The sequence below is a fragment of the Nylanderia fulva genome, unplaced genomic scaffold (genome assembly GCF_048542155.1).
Source record: "Nylanderia fulva isolate GAGA-0341 unplaced genomic scaffold, ASM4854215v1 Scaffold402, whole genome shotgun sequence".
NCBI lineage: Eukaryota > Metazoa > Arthropoda > Insecta > Hymenoptera > Formicidae > Nylanderia > Nylanderia fulva.
In genome coordinates this window covers 1-18,667 of record NW_028190480.1, presented here as the reverse complement: position 1 = coordinate 18,667, position 18,667 = coordinate 1, and the positions used below count along the sequence as shown (strand labels likewise).

Here is an 18,667-nt window from a genome sequence, read left to right as displayed (position 1 = left end):
GGGTAATTTTCCAAACGCGTATGGTGGCATCATAATCCAATGCTCGACAGTCGGAGCATCGATTGCGACAACGGCGACTTCCTTCGCGATAAATTTATTGGCTTCATCGCGGAAACCTTGTATGTCGATGACTATGTCCATATTGTGAGATTTTCGTTGGTGAGGTACAAGCTCTTAGCGAAACGTGCGCGTTTGTTCGTGTCTCGTACAAAACTGAATTCATTCTAGCGCGTTACATAGTTTCCACTTCGTGAATAGCGTCATCGAAATTTCCAAAGGAAGAGGAGGGGGAAAATTTTTTAATCGCGTATTACATTACGGTGTATGAATACATGTTGGTGAACGAGCGTTAAAAGCTAACCGGAAAAATCGACGATAACTTGACGCGATGCGTCGATTTCTACGACATTATCGAATTCGGCGTAGACGATACAATTAATTGTTTCGGTGAGTGCCTTCTCGAATCTCACTTCTAACCGAAGACTTCCGTGTCTCACGAGATTCCAATGACCGGCGCAATTAGCGGATAGATCGGGTGTAAGATCAAAAGCGAATAACGTATATCCCTGAGAATAATCATCTCTACTTATAGAATTTCCCTCGTTCAAAAAATGGATACCCGTCCCTGAGAAGAACGTATGATAAGCTTTGATGTAAAGTGGTTCGCGAGACGAGAAAACCGGTTGTAACGGTCTACTGGGTATTTGTGTACCGTCGACGTATAGCGAGAAGAAATTTATTCCGTAATTTTGGAAATTAAACGGATTCAATTTTCTGCCACCGTTAAACGCTTTATTATCGACGAAACCTACTATTATTCGTTTCGGTAATTGTCCCAGTATTACATTATCTAACGATTCACCCACAACCCCACTGTGAATCGTGAATGTTTTAATTTCAACTCTCGTAAGCGGATACTTGGCGGTAACTTTGCTCAGCATTCTAGCATGCGCTAGTAATACTCCGGAACTTATTTTCGCTCTTCTCACCATTAGGCTTGCATCGAGTATACGAATTTTCGACGTGCAATTAGTTTCTATGAAACAAAACGTATCTTTCGAGCGCACGAGTCTCAACCGCACCTCGACGCCATTAATTAAGAATTTGTCCTGATTGAAAACGTCGCAATGGAGGTGACCTATAAGATCTAGCGCGCGCCCTCCGCGTATGTAACGAGCTCGTCTCGCTATAGTGGTATTGCCTTCCGCTCCTACTGTATCGTCCATGTGACCGGGTGTATCCGCATCCCATAAGCACGAGGTTAGATGGGAAGTTTTTGCGGGTGATGAATAATTTAACAACGCTTCGATGTACGCGCGGTACGCATAAGCGTTGTTTGGAGGCGACACGAGCTTTTGATTGAAATACACGTCGATTTGATTGAAGATGGAATGAAGAAAATGATTTACGGGGCCCACGTTGACGGCGGATCCGGTGGCGAGACCGGGTAGCGGCTCGGTTTCTACACGTACCCGAAGACTTAGTAACGTGTGTGTGAGATCTAAATATTCTTCTCCGTGACCCGGGATGACGAATTCTAGCGGGGAGTCGTCCGAAAGCGAGGTCACGGGTTTGTAATAAATCCATTGCGAACTTTCGATGCTAGTTTGCGTGGGCGGTAAAGAGAAGAAATCGAGCTCGCTCTTTAAACACTCGCTCGAGTGTGTGTGAAGAAATGACATTTTTTTCTTTCACCGCCTGCTCTACCAACGTTATTGTCACGAACAAACGTATTTAGAATAATGGCGATTATGAAAATATATCGTATACTGTACGCTTTTTACCGCTATTAGCTTTACGCCGTTTCGCGGACAACTTGAGTCTTTTTACAGTCGAGCGATTTTTCCTCGTACAATATTATTTTTAGTTTTTTTTGTATTTGTTCTTTTTTTCCCACGCGACTTGATTTTCGATAAACTTTTTTTCTTATTTGTCTTACGACGTTTACGCGATGCGGTTACCGAGGATTTAGCGACGTGACTCTTAAGCCTGCCGAAAGGAAACTGCGCTACATGAATTTTTTCATCCGATTTATATCCCCTACCTTTCATTAGACTACTTATTTTTTCCGTAGCTTTTCTCTTAAGATTGTCACGCGATTGTTCAAAACGATGCTTGACAGCTACCTTTAACGGCATTTTATTTTCAACATCCTCGATTATATTAACCCCGGCGCGCAAAGCTTCTTTACCCACTGCCCTTAGTCCTCTAATTAAATAAGGCAATACACGTCTGAACATTCCTCCGAGAAAACTACCTATTCCATGACCTCGTTGATAGGGTGAACCGACAAAAACTCGTGGAATTCCACCGCCGCGAGTTCCACCGTTTTGTAATCCGTTATAATACTCCGAATAATAATCCATATTAATGAACAAAATCCTTCTTTCTTATCAAAAAATCTTTACAGAGTATTTTTAAAAATCTAATCGATACGTTTAAAATGTAAAGTCACCGTTAACGTGCCGGATTCAAATGGTATATTTTTTCCAGTATCGTCTTTTATATCAATTTCAATCCGTCGGAAATTTGTTAGGCGCACCGGGATATAATGCGGAGGTGAGAAATATTTCACTTGATTCGTTCCATATTCGTAATCGCGCCCCACCCCTGTGACAGGCACTATTCGGAGAAGAAGAGTTTGCACATCGCCTGTTATGTAAGGTTCGCAAATATCGCAATAAACGAACAGTTTATCGGGAATACCCCGCGCCAAACTACACGCTTCGTAACTATAGAATCCTTCGCGACGTACTCCATTTTCGTCAAGAGAACCGAGTTGAAGAAAAATTGAAGTAGATTTTTCTTTGGAATTAAGCTTAGATGTCGTGAGCATAGAACAATAGTGACTTCTCCCCTTAGGAGCGTTATAAATAAAATCAGCTAAACCGATCATTTGCAAAAGTCTATCGGAAAAATGCATATAATGAATCAGATTGCAACCAGCGGGACACGCGAGGAAGAAAAAAATACTACCGCCTGTAAATTTTTCTTGCTCCAAACGAATATGGGAACCGGCTTCTTTGCACGACGAATTAATCGCGGAGACGAGCTCTTCCATATTATTATAAACGCCATTTGAAATTACGGCTTCCTTCGAAGTTAACACCTCATCTTCTTTATTTTTCTCTTTAACTTGAGGGTCAATATCGACGAAACTGAGTACATTTTCTCCGCGCCTTACATGAAAAAAGGTATTAGGGAATTGGATTTTGCTCAACGCGACTTCCCAGTCACCGTGTAAGTGCAGCGATTGAGGTAATTCCGTAATGAACGATGAGGTTTTATTGTCGGGGGAATAGCGTATACTGCTATTGCTTGGAAGAACCAGAAGAAATTGATCCACCCTCATTTCGAAGAATAGTTAAATTCGAAGCGGGTATCCAGGAGTTAAATTTAGAAGGATACCCTTGCCAGCTAACTAATAATTGTTTATTGTTACCGCGTCCTCTGCTTTTTATCACACGATCGACGATAAATTCCTCGTCGCGTAAGTCTTTAATAACCGGTGCTAATTCTTGTTCGTAAAAAATTCCGTCTATAATTTCACCCGATAAATCACTTAATTCATATACGCGGGGTTTTCTCCATTCGAGAACTCGATGAATTCGAAATATCTCCTCGCTCCACTTCGCCTCGTATCCTTTCTCGAAAGTTACTTTTGCTCTACTGACGCGTACGAGATCGTTCACGCGGTATTTAGCCTTTTGTTTACGCCCACGCTTCTTTTTCTTTTCTTTATCGTTATCCCATCGTCGTTTCATATTTTCACACGCGGTACGAGCATTTTCTCGCGTAACGACAGCGGGTTGCATTTTGATGGTGGAATGACGAGTATGATTGTAAGCGTGAACAATATCTTGTAAAACATCAAAGTAACGACGTGTATTTTTATGCGTAAAATAACGCCACATCCGCTCCTTGAGTGTTCTATTAAATCGTTCCACTATAGACGCTTTAATATCGGGATTGCGCGTTACGCGAAAACAGATGTCTTTTTCTTTTAAGAAATTTTGTACAGGGCGGGCGATAAATTCTTTGCCTTTGTCGGTTTGTAAGTATACAGGTAGTCGACCCTCGTTTCTCGAAAATATTTGTTGAAAGGCCTTTATTACGCAGGTAGCTGTTTTGTCACGTAAAGGTTCTACCCAAACAAATTTACTAAGCACATCGATAACCGTTAATAGATAAGAATAGCCGTCATTATAGCTCTTGACATTACGAAGATCGATTAAATCGGCTTCCCATAAATCATCGATATTTGTTACGTTATAATGTAAACGAGGAAATTTTCGTCGTACCGGCCAATGCAGTGTATGCATCCTGTGATTTAAGCCACTCGACGACTTTGTTACGCGTAAAATTCGGTTTAACGGCTCGCGATAAATTGTCCACCGCAGAGTAGCCTGCATAATGCGAGGGGTCGTAATACAATTTTTCGAATTCCATCAATTGAGATTTATCCAATCGAGTAAACCTCTTCTTCTCTTTGACGGAGAAACTACGTTATATGGTAATGTTCTATCGTCGTCACCGTCGTCGTCACCTTCCTCGTCGGCGGATATAAATTGCGTATCTCTTTCGGTTTCACTCGCTTCGTCTAACCTGTGACTGTGCGATTTTGAACGTGTGATCGGAGTAGAGGATCCGCGAGGTAACGCGGTAGTAATATAGCGAGATCGCGCGCCTACTTTTAATAACTTTTGATTTCCTATGAGACGCGGTGACGTACCTATGTCACGTAGTAATCGAGCAAACTGATTTCTTCCGGTTGCTTCTACCGTTTTTCTCTCGCGTACCGCATCGTTTATAAGTTCCGCGATATTCGAACCCTCCACAATGTCGCCGTCTATAGTTACGAGCCCTTGTCTATTCCAGTTAATCTTAGATGACGGAGTAAGGAGCAGTTGCTTCATTATCAAGCGTGCTTTACTACGATAACTTTTCGGAACACTATTAAGTATTTTTTGTATCATTTCCGCTGATTGAGCGCGTTTTTTCTCGAAACTACTACTACTAGCGGCGCTAATGTTACCGTCGCTGGTAATTAAAGTTTGCGTTTCCATAAGTTCATCGTCATCATCGAAGTTATCATCCTCTTGCTCTTTCGTGTCTTCGTCCTGTTCTCCATCGCGTTCATCGCTGGCGTGCACGTTTTTGCGTAAATGTTTTCTCGCAGCACGAATAAATTGAAGATAACGCTGAAGTACCTCCTTATACATTTTCCATCTTTCGTCCTCGCTGACCTGAGGTGTGAGATTCAGAATACGCCACATCTCTGCATCGAGCCGTGACAAAGGAGTTCCCGGGGTCCGTACGGAATTATTAGTATCATTTTCCACATTCGATATCTCGGTAATTTTATTCGATGAATTATCGGCCGACGCGTTAGAGGAAATTTCCGGTTGTCGCTGCAGTCTTTCGAGATTTTCCGACGAAATTAAAACCATTTTTTTTGCTCTTTCCATTATTGAATTGTAAATATTTTATCTTTTTCACATTTGACGCAACAAATATACACAGAATAGCGTCCATTTTTTAATCTCCAAGGATCCGGGATAATATAGCTCCGAGTATAGGAGCAATAAGATAGGGTAAGAATCCACCGCGTTACACCAATAGTTTTCTCTTAACTTTCAAATTATCTTTTTTTGCAGCAATACGACGTAGGATCGATTTATGTCTAGCAAGGCGTTTCTTTTCACTACTCGCAAGCGGTACGTTACCTTTAAGAGTATTGAAAAGGCACTCTTGAATACACTTAATGAGATTATTATCGACGGAACGTAAAAACGCTGTTCTTTGATTTTTTTTCAGATAACAAAGTTTTCAAAAGATTCGTGTTTCTTTCGCCGATAGATCGTCTAGCGATTTTTACCGCGCCGTCGGATGAATTCTTCGACGACGACGATGATGCCGGTTGCGATTTTTTTTCTTTTTTTACCATCGCAGTGTAATTGCACAAGTAACAAGTCGTGTGTGAATACGAGTCTTTTATACGCCTCCGCCTCTTTTGATCGATCTACGTGGAATGTACGCGTAATGCAGCTTATCGTTGGGAAAGATACACGTCCGAAATCGATATTCATCTGGAGTCGATTGTTTTAAATCGAGCAATAAATACCCGTGAGGCTTCGAGGTAGCGTCGTAGTACGCTTCTTCCATAAACTTAGGATCGTCCGGATATACTTGACGCGCTAAATGCCGAATTTGCGCGCGATCGCGTGAATTTTTGAAAACTACTATGTAATTCGCATTGAGAGATATGTCGCGTTGTCCGCGTCCCTGATGGAAGAGATTTTGCGAAATGAGAATAACACTGAGATTCTTATAATGGCTTCCTTTAGTAAACAGATCTACGATAACATCGCACGATGACGACTCTCTCATAAGATCGTCGATTATCACTAATTTCGGGGTGAGTGGATCGTAAGAATAATCTTCCGGGCGCGGTAAACCCTCGTGAAATTCGATTATATTTTTCTTCGAGTTTATCGGAACGCTATTTGTATATACGTTTGTTGGGCGAGTGAAATATATTTGAAATAAAATACTCTTGATGCGTTGAGAACTGTTTATTACTCGGAGAAGAATCAATAATGAGAGCGCGTCTCTCGACCGGCGGTCGTCTTATATACCGCCGTCAAAATAATCGACGCTTCAAATCGCGCCAGTCACGCGAGGACACGAATTCGACAAAAATCTCAGACGACGAACGGATAAACATGTACGGAAGACATACAATACAAAAGAATGTAAATACCGGGACAATGCCTTATAATAATACATGCCCGCAATAACAAGACGGACGACGGATACTAAATAAGTCGAGCTCAACGAATAAATGCCAACAGTTCGGCCATTCTGACATTTAGGCCGTCCCGGCCTAACACAATCAAATATCGCTTATCGGTCAAACGCATACTCGCAAACACACTTATAATTTTACATATGGTCGCATCTGATCGGGCGCAACTACACCGCTATATGGCCGTTGTATCACCTGGAAACCGTCGATATCGCTTACAATTGTAACGGTTCACCTTTCCCGACGCCGCGGATCGGTTCGCCGGTTCCAGGATTCGGGAGGAAGGGGGAGATTCAGACTCGCTTATTCCTTATTAACAATGCTTTGGTTTATTCAAAAAGAAACAAGTAAACAAAATGATTGTTGGCATAAAGCCTAAATAGAGAAACTTATCGACTACTCGGTATAAACAAAATGTTTGTTGGCATAAAGCCCTAAATAGAGAAACTTATTGACTACTCGGTATAAACGAAATGTTTGTTGGCGTAAAGCCCTAAACAGAGAAACTTATTGACTACTCGGTATAAACAAAATGCGGAGGCGTGTAGCCTGTAGCGGTGTCCGGAAAAGATTTACAAATTACCCGGTATAACTTAGAGATATGGTGTACGGAGGCGTATAGCTTATAGCAGGAAGAAACCGGAAACCGGGAAACCCGGCGTAATGACGAGAAACCCGTCACCCGGTGTATAGCAGGAAGAGACCGGAAACCGGGAAACCCGGCGTAACAACGAGAAACCCGTTGCCCGGCGTGTAGCAGGAAGAGACCGGAAACCAGGAAACCCGGCGTAACAACGAGAAACCCGTTGCCCGGCGTGTAGCAGGAAGAGACCGGAAATCGGGAAACCCGGCGTAACAACGAGAAATCCGTTGCCCGGCGTGTAGCAGGAAGAGACCGGAAACCGGGAAACCCGGCGTAATGACGAGAAACCCGTCACCCGGTGTATAGCAGGAAGAGACCGGAAACCGGGAAACCCGGCGTAACAACGAGAAACCCGTTGCCCGATACTAAAGGTAGGAGGCCAGAAACCGAGAAACCCGGCGTAACAACGAGAAACCCGTTGCCCGATACTAAAGGTAGAAGGCCAGAAACCGAGAAACCCGGCGTAACAACGAGAAGCCCGTTGCCTGGCTAGGAGGTCCGGAACAGGACTGGTGCCGGCTCATCCGTCGAGCCGGCTTATATACCCTGCCGGCGGTTCCCCCACTCTACATCGAGGCTGTGGTGGGGATAACGCCGGCGTCGTAGTGGGGCGCCTCTGGGGGTTGTAGTGGGGCGCCCCTGGGGTAGGGTGACCCGTGTATCGCTTATGTTTTTGTGTTTAGGGGCGCCTTAGGCGCCATAGCCTCAAGTGGCGGGCGGGTGATCGGCCCGCGAGGCGTTAGTAACGGCCACGCCGTTACACTACCCCCTCTCTAGACGGCGGATCGTACGTGGTCGGCCGAAACGGTCGAACCGTCTTATCCACCGTCCAGTAGGGGAGGTGGCTCGGAACTTCCGAGTGGCGTGGGCGGTATGGCGCTGGAGGAATCACGGCGGCTGGCCCTGTTCTACGCCCCGATGGTTTCCTCGTCCTCTTTCTCGGATGCCGCCTTGAGGTCCTGCACATGGATGTGGCGGTGCCATCGTCCTCGGGCGTCCTTGAGGTCAACGATTACGGGGGATACGATCCTCCGGACAGTCATCGGTCCGCTGTACTTCGGGGCCAGCTTGGCGTTGAACGCGTTGGCCTTGCTGGACAGGGGACGGTCGCGTTTCCAGACGCGTTCGCCCAGCTGCGGTCGCCAGTCTCGTCGCCGTAGGTTGTACGGCTTCTCTTGCCGCTGGAAGGCCCGGGCGAGGTGGATTCGGACCACCTTGTAGGCGTCCTCCAACTGGGTCTGGCGGGTGCTTGGTCCTGGTGCTGGTGCGGTTCCTGGTCGATCCTCTGGATGTGGGCGGGCGAGCTCTCGGCCGTGCAGGATGTAGGCCGGAGTGTATCCGGTGGCCTCATGTCGGGCGGTGTTGATGGCGAACTGTAAGGCGGGGATTCGCTCGTCCCAGTCTTTGTGCCGCCGGCCTACGTACTGGCTGATCATTGTTTTAACCGTACGGTTCGCTCGCTCTACCGGATTGCATTGTGGAGTGTACACGGGGGATGTCCGATGTTGTATCCCGTAGGAGGCTAGCAAGGCCTTAATGCGTTGCGCGACAAACTGAGTCCCGTTATCGGACACCAGGGCGACCGGACACCCGTGCCGGTATATCAGGCGGTCGGTGAGTGCTCGGGCTACGGCTACGGCGGTGGCTTTTCTGAGCGGGACCATCTTGATCCACTTACTGAACCGGTCTTGTATGGTTAATAGCCAGGTATGGCCGCTAGTGGATCGAGGCAGGGGACCGATCAGGTCTACGGCGGCTTGTTCCCATGGTACGCGGACGGGGGTGGCCATCATCCGTCCAGCCGGTCGTCGTTGACTGGCCTTGTGCCGCGCACAATTAGCGCACCCTCGGACGTACCGGGCAATCTCCCGAAACATGCCGGGCCAGTAATATAGCTGGGCCACCCGAGCCAATGTTTTGGAAATGCCCAGGTGCCCGGCGGCCGGGTCGTCGTGCATTCGCTGAAGCAGGGCGGGTCGTTGGTCTGTAGGCACGCACTACTTCCATTGCTCCTCGGCTGGTGTTTCCCGGAAGTCCAGATCGTGGAGTACATGCCTGTACAATCGTTGATCCTAGATTTTATAGTCCGGGTGATCGGTCGGATGTCTCCGTACTTCGGCTAGTTTACGGTGGTACCACCGGCATTTCGGCCGGGTCACCGCCAAAGCTTCCGGGAGGCGGGAGAGGGCATGCTGCCACCTGGTTAAGTGTCCCGCGGCGGTACTGGATGTCGAAATCATGTTGTTGTAATTCGAACATCCAGCGGGCTAGTCGTCCGGTAGGGGCCTCGATGTGTTGTAAACACTTTAAAGCTTGGTGGTCGATCACGACGGTGAATCGGTAGCCCTCGAGGTAATCCCGCATCCGGCGTATACCCCACACGACAGCCAAGCACTCTAGTTCGGTAGCGCTATAATTCTTCTCGGCTGCGTTGAGGGTCCGGCTGGCGTACGCGATAACCCGCTCTCCTTCGCCGAGGATGTTGGGTTAATACAGCCCCTAACCCGTGGGCGCTGGCGTCGGTTTGTAGTAGAAATGGTCGCGCAAAATCTGGACAGGCGAGGACAGGTGCGGTGGTTAAGGCCTGTTTTAGTTTCCGGAACGCGGTTTCTTCTTCTTTTGCCCAGGTCCAGCGCGCTCTCTTTTTAGTAAGTCGAGTGAGAGGGGCGGCGATAGTGGAGAAGTCAGCGATGAATCGGCGGTACCATGACGCTACCCCCAGAAATTGCCGAACCCTGCGGAGGGTCGTGGGGGCAGGCCAATCGGTAATGGCTCGCACTTTCTCTGGGTCCGTCCGGATTCCGTGCCGATCGATAACGTGTCCGAGGTACCGGAGACTTGGCCGGCAGAAGTGACACTTTTCTGGGTTGAGGCGGAGTCGGGCGTCACCGAGGCGGCGAAAGACTTTGGCCAAGTGGCCTAGGTGCTCCTCGAAAGTACGGGATGCGACAACTATGTCGTCCAAGTAGACGAGGACGTGTAGTTCTAACTCGGGTCCTAGCACGGTGTCGAGCAGCCGTTGGAAGGTGGCCGGTGCTGAATGCAGTCCGAATGGCATGACGCGGAACTGCATCAGCCCTCTCCCTGGCACCGTAAAGGCGGTTGCGGGGCGGCTCTCCGGAGTTAGTGGTACTTGCCAATACCCGCTGCGTAGGTCCAACGTGGACAAGTAGTGTGCGCCTCGTAGCTTATCCAAGGTGGCGGCAATGTGAGGCAGCGGGTATGCATCTTTCTCGGAGGCCGCGTTTAATCGGCGGAAGTCTATACAAAATCGGTAGGTCTCGTCTTTCTTCTTTGCCAGCACTATCGGAGAGCTCCAGGCGCTGGTGGAGGGCTCGATGACTCCTTCGGCTTCCATCTTTTGGACCTCTTGGTCGATCACGGCCTGCATGGCTGGATTACGGGGCCGATATCGTTGTTTAATGGGCGGCCCCGGTTTTAGCCGAATTTGGTGCGTGGCTTTGTCGGTCGGGCCGCGGACCGATTCGAACTTTGGAAGTTCGTTATTTAGAAAGGCCTGTAGCCTTAGCGCCTCGCTGGTAGTTCCTGGGCTGATACTGGCTGTCGCGATTTCATCTTTGGTTGTTGTCTCGGTGACAGGTCTGGGCGGCGGGCGCAGCTCGACTCCTAATTTCGCCCAGAGGTCTATGCCTATTAGTACGGCGTTGTCTAGTTGTGGTAGTACGGAGAAGCGGTGGCGGTACGATTTTCCTCGTAACCTGACCGTTGCTTCGATGGTCTCGGCAATGGGGACTTGCGTCCCGTCGGCCAGGCGTATCTGGGCTGCTGTAACGTCCAGACAAATTTCAAAACTTCAAACTTTTTCAAAACTTTATTCTTTAATCTATTAGTCATGACAATCTCTAACCTGCATGAAAGACCGGTAATAACGAATATTTAATCACACATATAATTATTCCCAGGTTAAAACATGTCTTCTCACAAATGACAACAGAGTAATAATTCACTTTTAAATTTAATAATATTGATAGCATAAAAAGCATAATTAATAAAGACTCTCTACTCTCGATCATTCGTTAGGAAACATAAACCTGAAATAAGAATAAGCGTGCCTATATTATAACTATTCATAATTCAAGAGACTTAAAAATCGTACACGTAATGCGTAGTAACATTGTATCCGTCACACGTTCGAAAGTACTAAATAAGGATACCATAGTTCGACTATGAATATATAAGTATTTTATCCTGGTTATGATCTTTCATACAGTAAGTACTAATTTGCATTTAACTAAAGAATATAAACGTAAATTAAGGGTTTCCACCCGCCTATCGTGATTACCGGATCATAAATACAAAATATCAGAAAATATAAAAATTCATTCTTCACGCGAATTATAATACATTTTATTTCGATTCCCAAAAGGAATCGACATACTCTATAGGATAGTACCTAAGAATACATGTATACCACTTATAATGTAGTATACTATAATAATTGGATAACCAAATGTGAAACCCGCTTTACTATTGTGAACTCGGCTTTACTCTCAAAGAAACCCCCCAGAACATTCCAGAAGAATGATGCAATATAGGAGCTTCTAGAAGGAATCCAGAAGCATGATGCAATCGATGACGCAACGCAGAAGCAAGTTGCAACCTGCAAACCGATAACGGAACAAAGAGAGTCGTAACGCATAGCCAACCGTTATCGCTACCGAGAATAGGATAAGGAAAGTCGGAGCGCCCGGCGATGAGTCATCAAAGGGACGCCGCTATCGCTACTAAGAAGCCATCTCTCCGGGACTTAACCGTCGCAATCTCTACCTGGAACAGATTATCTCCGGTACTTCCCCGGCACATCTCTCTTACCATTGGCTGAGCCACATCGCCCGATGGGAGGAGCGAGCCCCATTTTTGGGTATATAAACCCGGCTCCCGGCACGGAACGGCAGTGATTTCGTCGCAGGGAATTCGTCATCCATCACTCAGCAGTGAATTCGCCATCCATCACTCAAGAGTGATCCCGCCGCAGTCAAGCAAGCAATTACTACGGAGCTCTGAAGACATCGAGACATAGCCGCCATTTCGGACCGAGGTACCGAGGCTCCTCAGCTCTTCAACTCAGAGGGAAGAACATAGTAGCAAAGTGTACCACCTCAAGGCACATAAGACATTGTCTAACCTTGTGAGTATTTAAGCCAGTTCACATATCCCTAAATAGTAAAGCGCGACGGACACTCATTATATTTAATCATTATATTTAATTAATTATTTAACCACTGAATTTCGAACTCAATCTTATTTCACATTACGAACTCTGAATTTGAATACAGACATAAGCCATATATTACTCTGCATGTCCGATATTATTTCAATCTACGATTTGCATCTGCATACGTCTGCGTTACAATCGTCGATCTATTTAATATTTTATCCAATACTATTCAATATTATTTAACCGATATCGCATACTTATTCAATCTATTATAATAAATATACTTATGTATTTTATTATATCACTGCTTATTTATATATGTATGTAATCCCGTATCCTACTACCTATTAGCGAATTGAATAACGCTAATTCCTTAGTACACATTAGAATATTATATCCTGTCAGAAGGTAAATTCGCAAATCATCTCAGAGATGCACGTTCAGTAAAGTGAACGTAGCATTAGCCTAATAAGACCAGGACCTGAGAACCCGGAATAACCGGATGTATACCTATCTCTCTATTCTTTTATGCTTTTAATACCTTGCACTTTCCAATAATTGCGAATTACTTTACCACACCGACTGACAGTGATCTTGCATATTGATATTTAAATTTATTTGACAAGTGTACTCCACCTTACCCTATTTGCTACTATTAAAACCATACCCTGTCATAAGGTAAATTCGTTACTACGATTCTGAGATGCACGTTCTGTAAAGTGAACGTCGCATTAACCTTCGGGGACCGGAATCCACGGGCAACCGTACATTTCTTCACCCTTCCCCGCTTACTCTCTCTCTGCTTTACAAACCTAACGAATTACTTTACCAAACCAAATGACAGTGGTCTTAATGATTATTAAAAATAATTAATTCATAATTTACAATTCAATTATTGATGCTTGAAGTTACACGTATTAATACTCTTAATATAGATATTAATACTTATATTCAAACCTCTATTCTTAACTCCTCTATACCCATTAGAGTTATATCCTGTCAGAAGGTAAATTCGCAAATCATCTCAGAGATGCACGTTCAGTAAAGTGAACGTCGCATTAGCCTAATAAGACCAGGACCTAAGAACCCGGAATAACCGGATGTACACCTATCTCTCTATTCTTTCATGCTTTTAATACCCTGCATTTTCCAATAATTGCGAATTACTTTACCATACCAACTGACAGTGATTTTGATATTCATTGACAATTTGTTACTTCAAAGTCTAAGATTTATTTATTTATTAAGAATTACTATTTCAAAGTTTAAGATTTAATTATTAACGATTGAAACATCAAGTATTAATATTCTCAACGCAGATATTAATACTCCTATTCAAATCCTTCCTTTTATCCACGTTATTACCAATCCTCATTTAATACAGGTTTATTATAATAATTACTGACATAAAGTTAATTTATTAACAGGTAAAGGGCTTTCTCGCATAAGATTAACCTTTCATCTCTGTTCGCTCTCATTAACAAGTAAATCACGCTACAAACGTGAGTCATATTCAATTATTTCAAATAATAGAATAATCTATCTTTCGATTTATTCATGTGAATTTATTTAACCGTTAGATGGTCTCTCCTTTCCGACGAAGGAATCAGATCGATCGAAACGAGCAGCACCTTCACAGGCTACGCGAACGTAGATCTCGAAAACCTCTAAATCTAAACGTTCAAATTTAACCAACGCGAATAATCATACAACCTCCTTCTCCAGACGCTTATTCGCCAATTAATAATATTCCTCCGTACATTGATTATTCTCACCCTCAATTTCCTGAACAGTCTTATTCAGAATTAAATACTTACCTAATCGATCCAAATCATCAATTTTTAACTGACCCTGAATATTACGTCCATGATCAAACTCAACAATTAGCATCTCCGGAATACGATCCATTTTTACAATTTAATCACGAACAAAACTTCAATATTCTTGACGAGGATACCGTGAACCTCACATCCGACGGCACTCGTAACTTCATCTCAGAGGAAACTCAGGACGACCTTACTTCTTTTATTACTTACCTCATTCAGCCTAACAATTCTGAACAAGAGCTTAACAATATTGTAACTCAATTTCAAGCTCCCCACGAACCACGTCAGGACCAATAAACTTTATATCGACATAAAGGTTTTATGAATGAATAAACAATTTTTATACTTGTAAAATATCTTTATTTCTTGACCCGACCCGCAGAATTCCTTCTCCATCCGACTTTCTCAATCGAATCTCAAGCTCTCGGCATCCCAGGGTATAGCCGGCCTAGCAGGTTGCCCTAAAAAAGTAGAGAGCAGCTTCTCGAACGTTTACCGAGGTAGACGCGAGAGAAGACCGACTTGTGCATAAGGTGATTTACCGTAAGGTGAATTGCCGGACGTAACACTGCCTTGAGATCTGGGCTAGATGGTGTGCGGTTGATTCGGCGGGCCGTTTCAGCGTTTACGAATGAGATTTCTGAGCCGGAATCGAGGAGGCCCCACAAATGTTGTCCGGCAATCAGGATCCGGAGGTGCGGTCTCGGGTTGTATTTTAGGCCGAGTCGGGCTGGACGACGGCCGCGACGTCTCCGGCCCGCACCCCGTTTCCCGTCGGGGGGTGGCAGTCACGGGTGAGGACCCCGTCCTTGCCACATCTCGAGCAGAATTTCTTCGGAGGTCGCTGGCAGTGCAGGCGTGTATGTCCTCGTTGCTTGCACCTCCAGCAACATTCCTCCCGACTGTAGACCGCGGAAGCTACGACCGGGGTGTGGCTTTGCGGCACGTCCCTTCGTCGTTCCTGTCTCCGGCGGTCGGCCTCTTCGTATTCGGTGGCTCGGATGCTCAGATCCCCGACGCTGAGCACGTCCGCCCGACGGATGTACAATTGGTACTCCGGATCCATGTTTTCGTAGAGCTGTTCCAGTTGGTCTAGGGGTGAATATCCCCCGGCGCGCCGCATCATGGTCAGAACCTCGGTGGCGTACTTTTGGAAGGACTCTTTAGGGCGTTGTTGACGTCCCTGGATCGTCCTTTTCATCTGTCTCTCATACCCGCTTGGCAGGTATTGCTGGCGGACAGCTTGGCAAAAGTAGGCCCAGCTGGCTATGGTATCGCGGATGTTGCGATACCACAGCAGGGCGTCTCCCCGTAAGAGTTCGGGTAGCCCTAACAGCATCTGGGCGTCGGTGTAGCCGTAGCCCAGGCACAGCTCTTCCGTACGCTCGAGGAATGCCAGGGGGTCCTTGCCCTCGAAGTGGCACCCCCATTTTCGGATCTGATCCATGATCCTGGCCGGTTCAACAGGTGTCGGGGTGGTAGCTTCTTCGTTTGGTTGGGCTTCCGGTGGCCATTTCGACGTTGATAGTGGGCACAGGTAGGTAAGTTCGAAATAGCGCGGGGTTTTGCCCGACAAATCGGCGGAGGCGTCGGCGGACCTCGTCTAAAGTTCCTTGGCTATCGATTCCGTGTCTTTTGGCCAAGGCAATAGCTTCGGATTTTGATAATTGATTTACCCACGCGGGCATCTGGATAGGCTTAAGCGAGTCGGGATCTCCACTGGGCAGGTCCCTGTTCGGGCGCCATGTAACGGTTCACCTTTCCCGACGCCGCGGATCGGCTCGCCGGTTCCAGGATTCGGGAGGAAGGGGGAGATTCAGACTCGCTTATTCCTTATTAACAATGCTTTGGTTTATTTAAAAAGAAACAAGTAAACAAAATGATTGTTGGCATAAAGCCTAAATAGAGAAACTTATTGACTACTCGGTATAAACGAAATGTTTGTTGGCATAAAACCCTAAATAGAGAAACTTATTGACTACTCGGTATAAACGAAATGTTTGTTGGCGTAAAGCCCTAAATAGAGAAACTTATTGACTACTCGGTATAAACAAAATGCGGAGGCGTGTAGCCTGTAGCGGTGTCCGGAAAAGATTTACAAATTACCCGGTATAACTTAGAGATATGGTGTACGGAGGCGTATAGCTTATAGCAGGAAGAAACCGGAAACCGGGAAACCCGGCGTAATGACGAGAAACCCGTCACCCGGTGTATAGCAGAAAGAGACCGGAAACCGGGAAACCCGGCGTAACAACGAGAAACCCGTTGCCCGGCGTGTAGCAGGAAGAGACCGGAAACCGGGAAACCCGTTGCCCGGCGTGTAGCAGGAAGAGACCGGAAACCGGGAAACCCGGCGTAACAACGAGAAACCCGTTGCCCGGCGTGTAGCAGGAAGAGACCGGAAACCGGGAAACCCGGCGTAACAACGAGAAACCCGTTGCCCGGCGTGTAGCAGGAGGAACCGGAAACCGGGAAACCCGGCGTAACAACGAGAAACCCGTTGCCCGGCGTGTAGCAGGAAGAACCGGAAACCGGGAAACCCGGCGTAATGACGAGAAACCCGTCACCCGGTGTATAGCAGGAAGAGACCGGAAACCGGGAAACCCGGCGTAACAACGAGAAACCCGTTGCCTGGCTAGGAGGTCCGGAACAGGACTGGTGCCGGCTCATCCGTCGAGCCGGCTTATATACCCTGCCGGCGGTTCCCCCACTCTACATCGAGGCTGTGGTGGGGATAACGCCGGCGTCGTAGTGGGGCGCCTCTGGGGGTTGTAGTGGGGCGCCCCTGGGGTAGGGTGACCCGTGTATCGCTTATGTTTTTGTGTTTAGGGGCGCCTTAGGCGCCATAGCCTCAAGTGGCGGGCGGGTGATCGGCCCGCGAGGCGTTATTAACGGCCACGCCGTTACACAATATATCGGTCATAATCGAGCGCTTTCCATATCACATACGGTCCTTTAAATTTTGGTATCAAATTTTTTTTTCTTTTTTTTTTTTTATTCCGACCGTATTCTCTGACTTTGTCCCGCCTCCGCGGGAACCAATAAACTTTCCCATTTTTGTCCTTTCGATAGGCCAATCCGTCGCGCAATTCATAATATTTTATTTCGTTCTTTTCGGGTTCGTCACGAATTTTCACAAACACCATATGTATAAAACGCTGAAACACACGCGGCGCGTTCGTCAGTCCGAACGGCATACGTAGCCATTCAAACTGCCCCAGCGGCGTCACAAATGATGCATATTTTATCGACGCGGGATGCATCCTGACGTGATGGAATCCATCCTTTAAACCCGAAATCGAGAAATATTTTTTGCTTCTCAAGCGATCAATATTATCGTCGATCAATTCCGTGGGGAAATTATCTCGCACCGTGATTTTGTTTAGTTCGCGATAATCGATACACAAACGAATACTTCCGTCTTTTTTCCTAACGAGCACGATGGGACTCGCATACGGGAAATCGCTGTGTCGTATGGTTCCATCACTCAAGCGCCTGTCTAAAATACCGCACAAAGCCTCCTTGTCAGCGAATGACAACCTCCGCGGGCGCGACGCTATCGGTTGTTCGTGCTTCAACGCGATGGTCATCTCAAAATCGGGCGCGCCGCTCTCCGCCCGCAAGCAACCGAGGTAACATGCCTCGTGCGCCTCGCTGATCTCTCTAACGCTCTTTTCGCCAATACCTTCGTCGATTCGGAGTTTGCCACACATATTGACCAAAACGTCACCACTCTCAATCATCATAATTTCTCCAAAAGTACTCGGCTCCTCGATCGCTACTATTTTTACTGTTTCTCCGAACGTAACTCGTATCGACGGACACATCAAAAAATCTCTTCCGAGAAGAACATTATACATCATTGCGTCGTCCGGTACTGTATAAAACTTTATTTTGATTTGGACGCCACAGACTTTTACAATACTATAAAAAATACTATTTACGCGGAGTAAAGAACCGTTAATACCGTGAAATTGATTTGTGCTTTGATCGACCAGTGAACATAATTTTTCTGGGACGTTACTACTTCTTATTAGGCTGATCGGTGATCCCGAATCAACCACCGCGTCGTCGGTATAATTAAAATCTGCGCCCTCATCTGCCGCTAAAATATCCACACTTACCATGTACGGTCCAGGAAACGCGGCGGGCCGAACCGCGTCCGCCAACCCGATCTCCGCATCCCCCCCGGGACCCGCCCCCCGCCCCGG

General features: G+C 46.4%; 2 protein-coding genes across 2 annotated transcripts; both read right to left on the bottom strand.

Moving 5' to 3' along the window:
- Positions 1 to 356: 356 nt before the first annotated feature.
- On the bottom strand, positions 357 to 1,682 carry LOC146721855 (uncharacterized protein F54H12.2-like). The gene has a single exon (XM_085486192.1). The coding sequence runs from the start codon at positions 1,680 to 1,682 to the stop codon at positions 357 to 359; it is 1,326 nt and encodes a 441-aa protein (XP_085342318.1).
- A 726-nt stretch (positions 1,683 to 2,408) lies between these two features.
- On the bottom strand, positions 2,409 to 3,511 carry LOC146721854 (uncharacterized). The gene has a single exon (XM_085486193.1). The coding sequence runs from the start codon at positions 3,350 to 3,352 to the stop codon at positions 2,426 to 2,428; it is 927 nt and encodes a 308-aa protein (XP_085342319.1). The 5' UTR covers positions 3,353 to 3,511; the 3' UTR covers positions 2,409 to 2,425.
- Between the last annotated feature and the right edge of the window lie 15,156 nt (positions 3,512 to 18,667).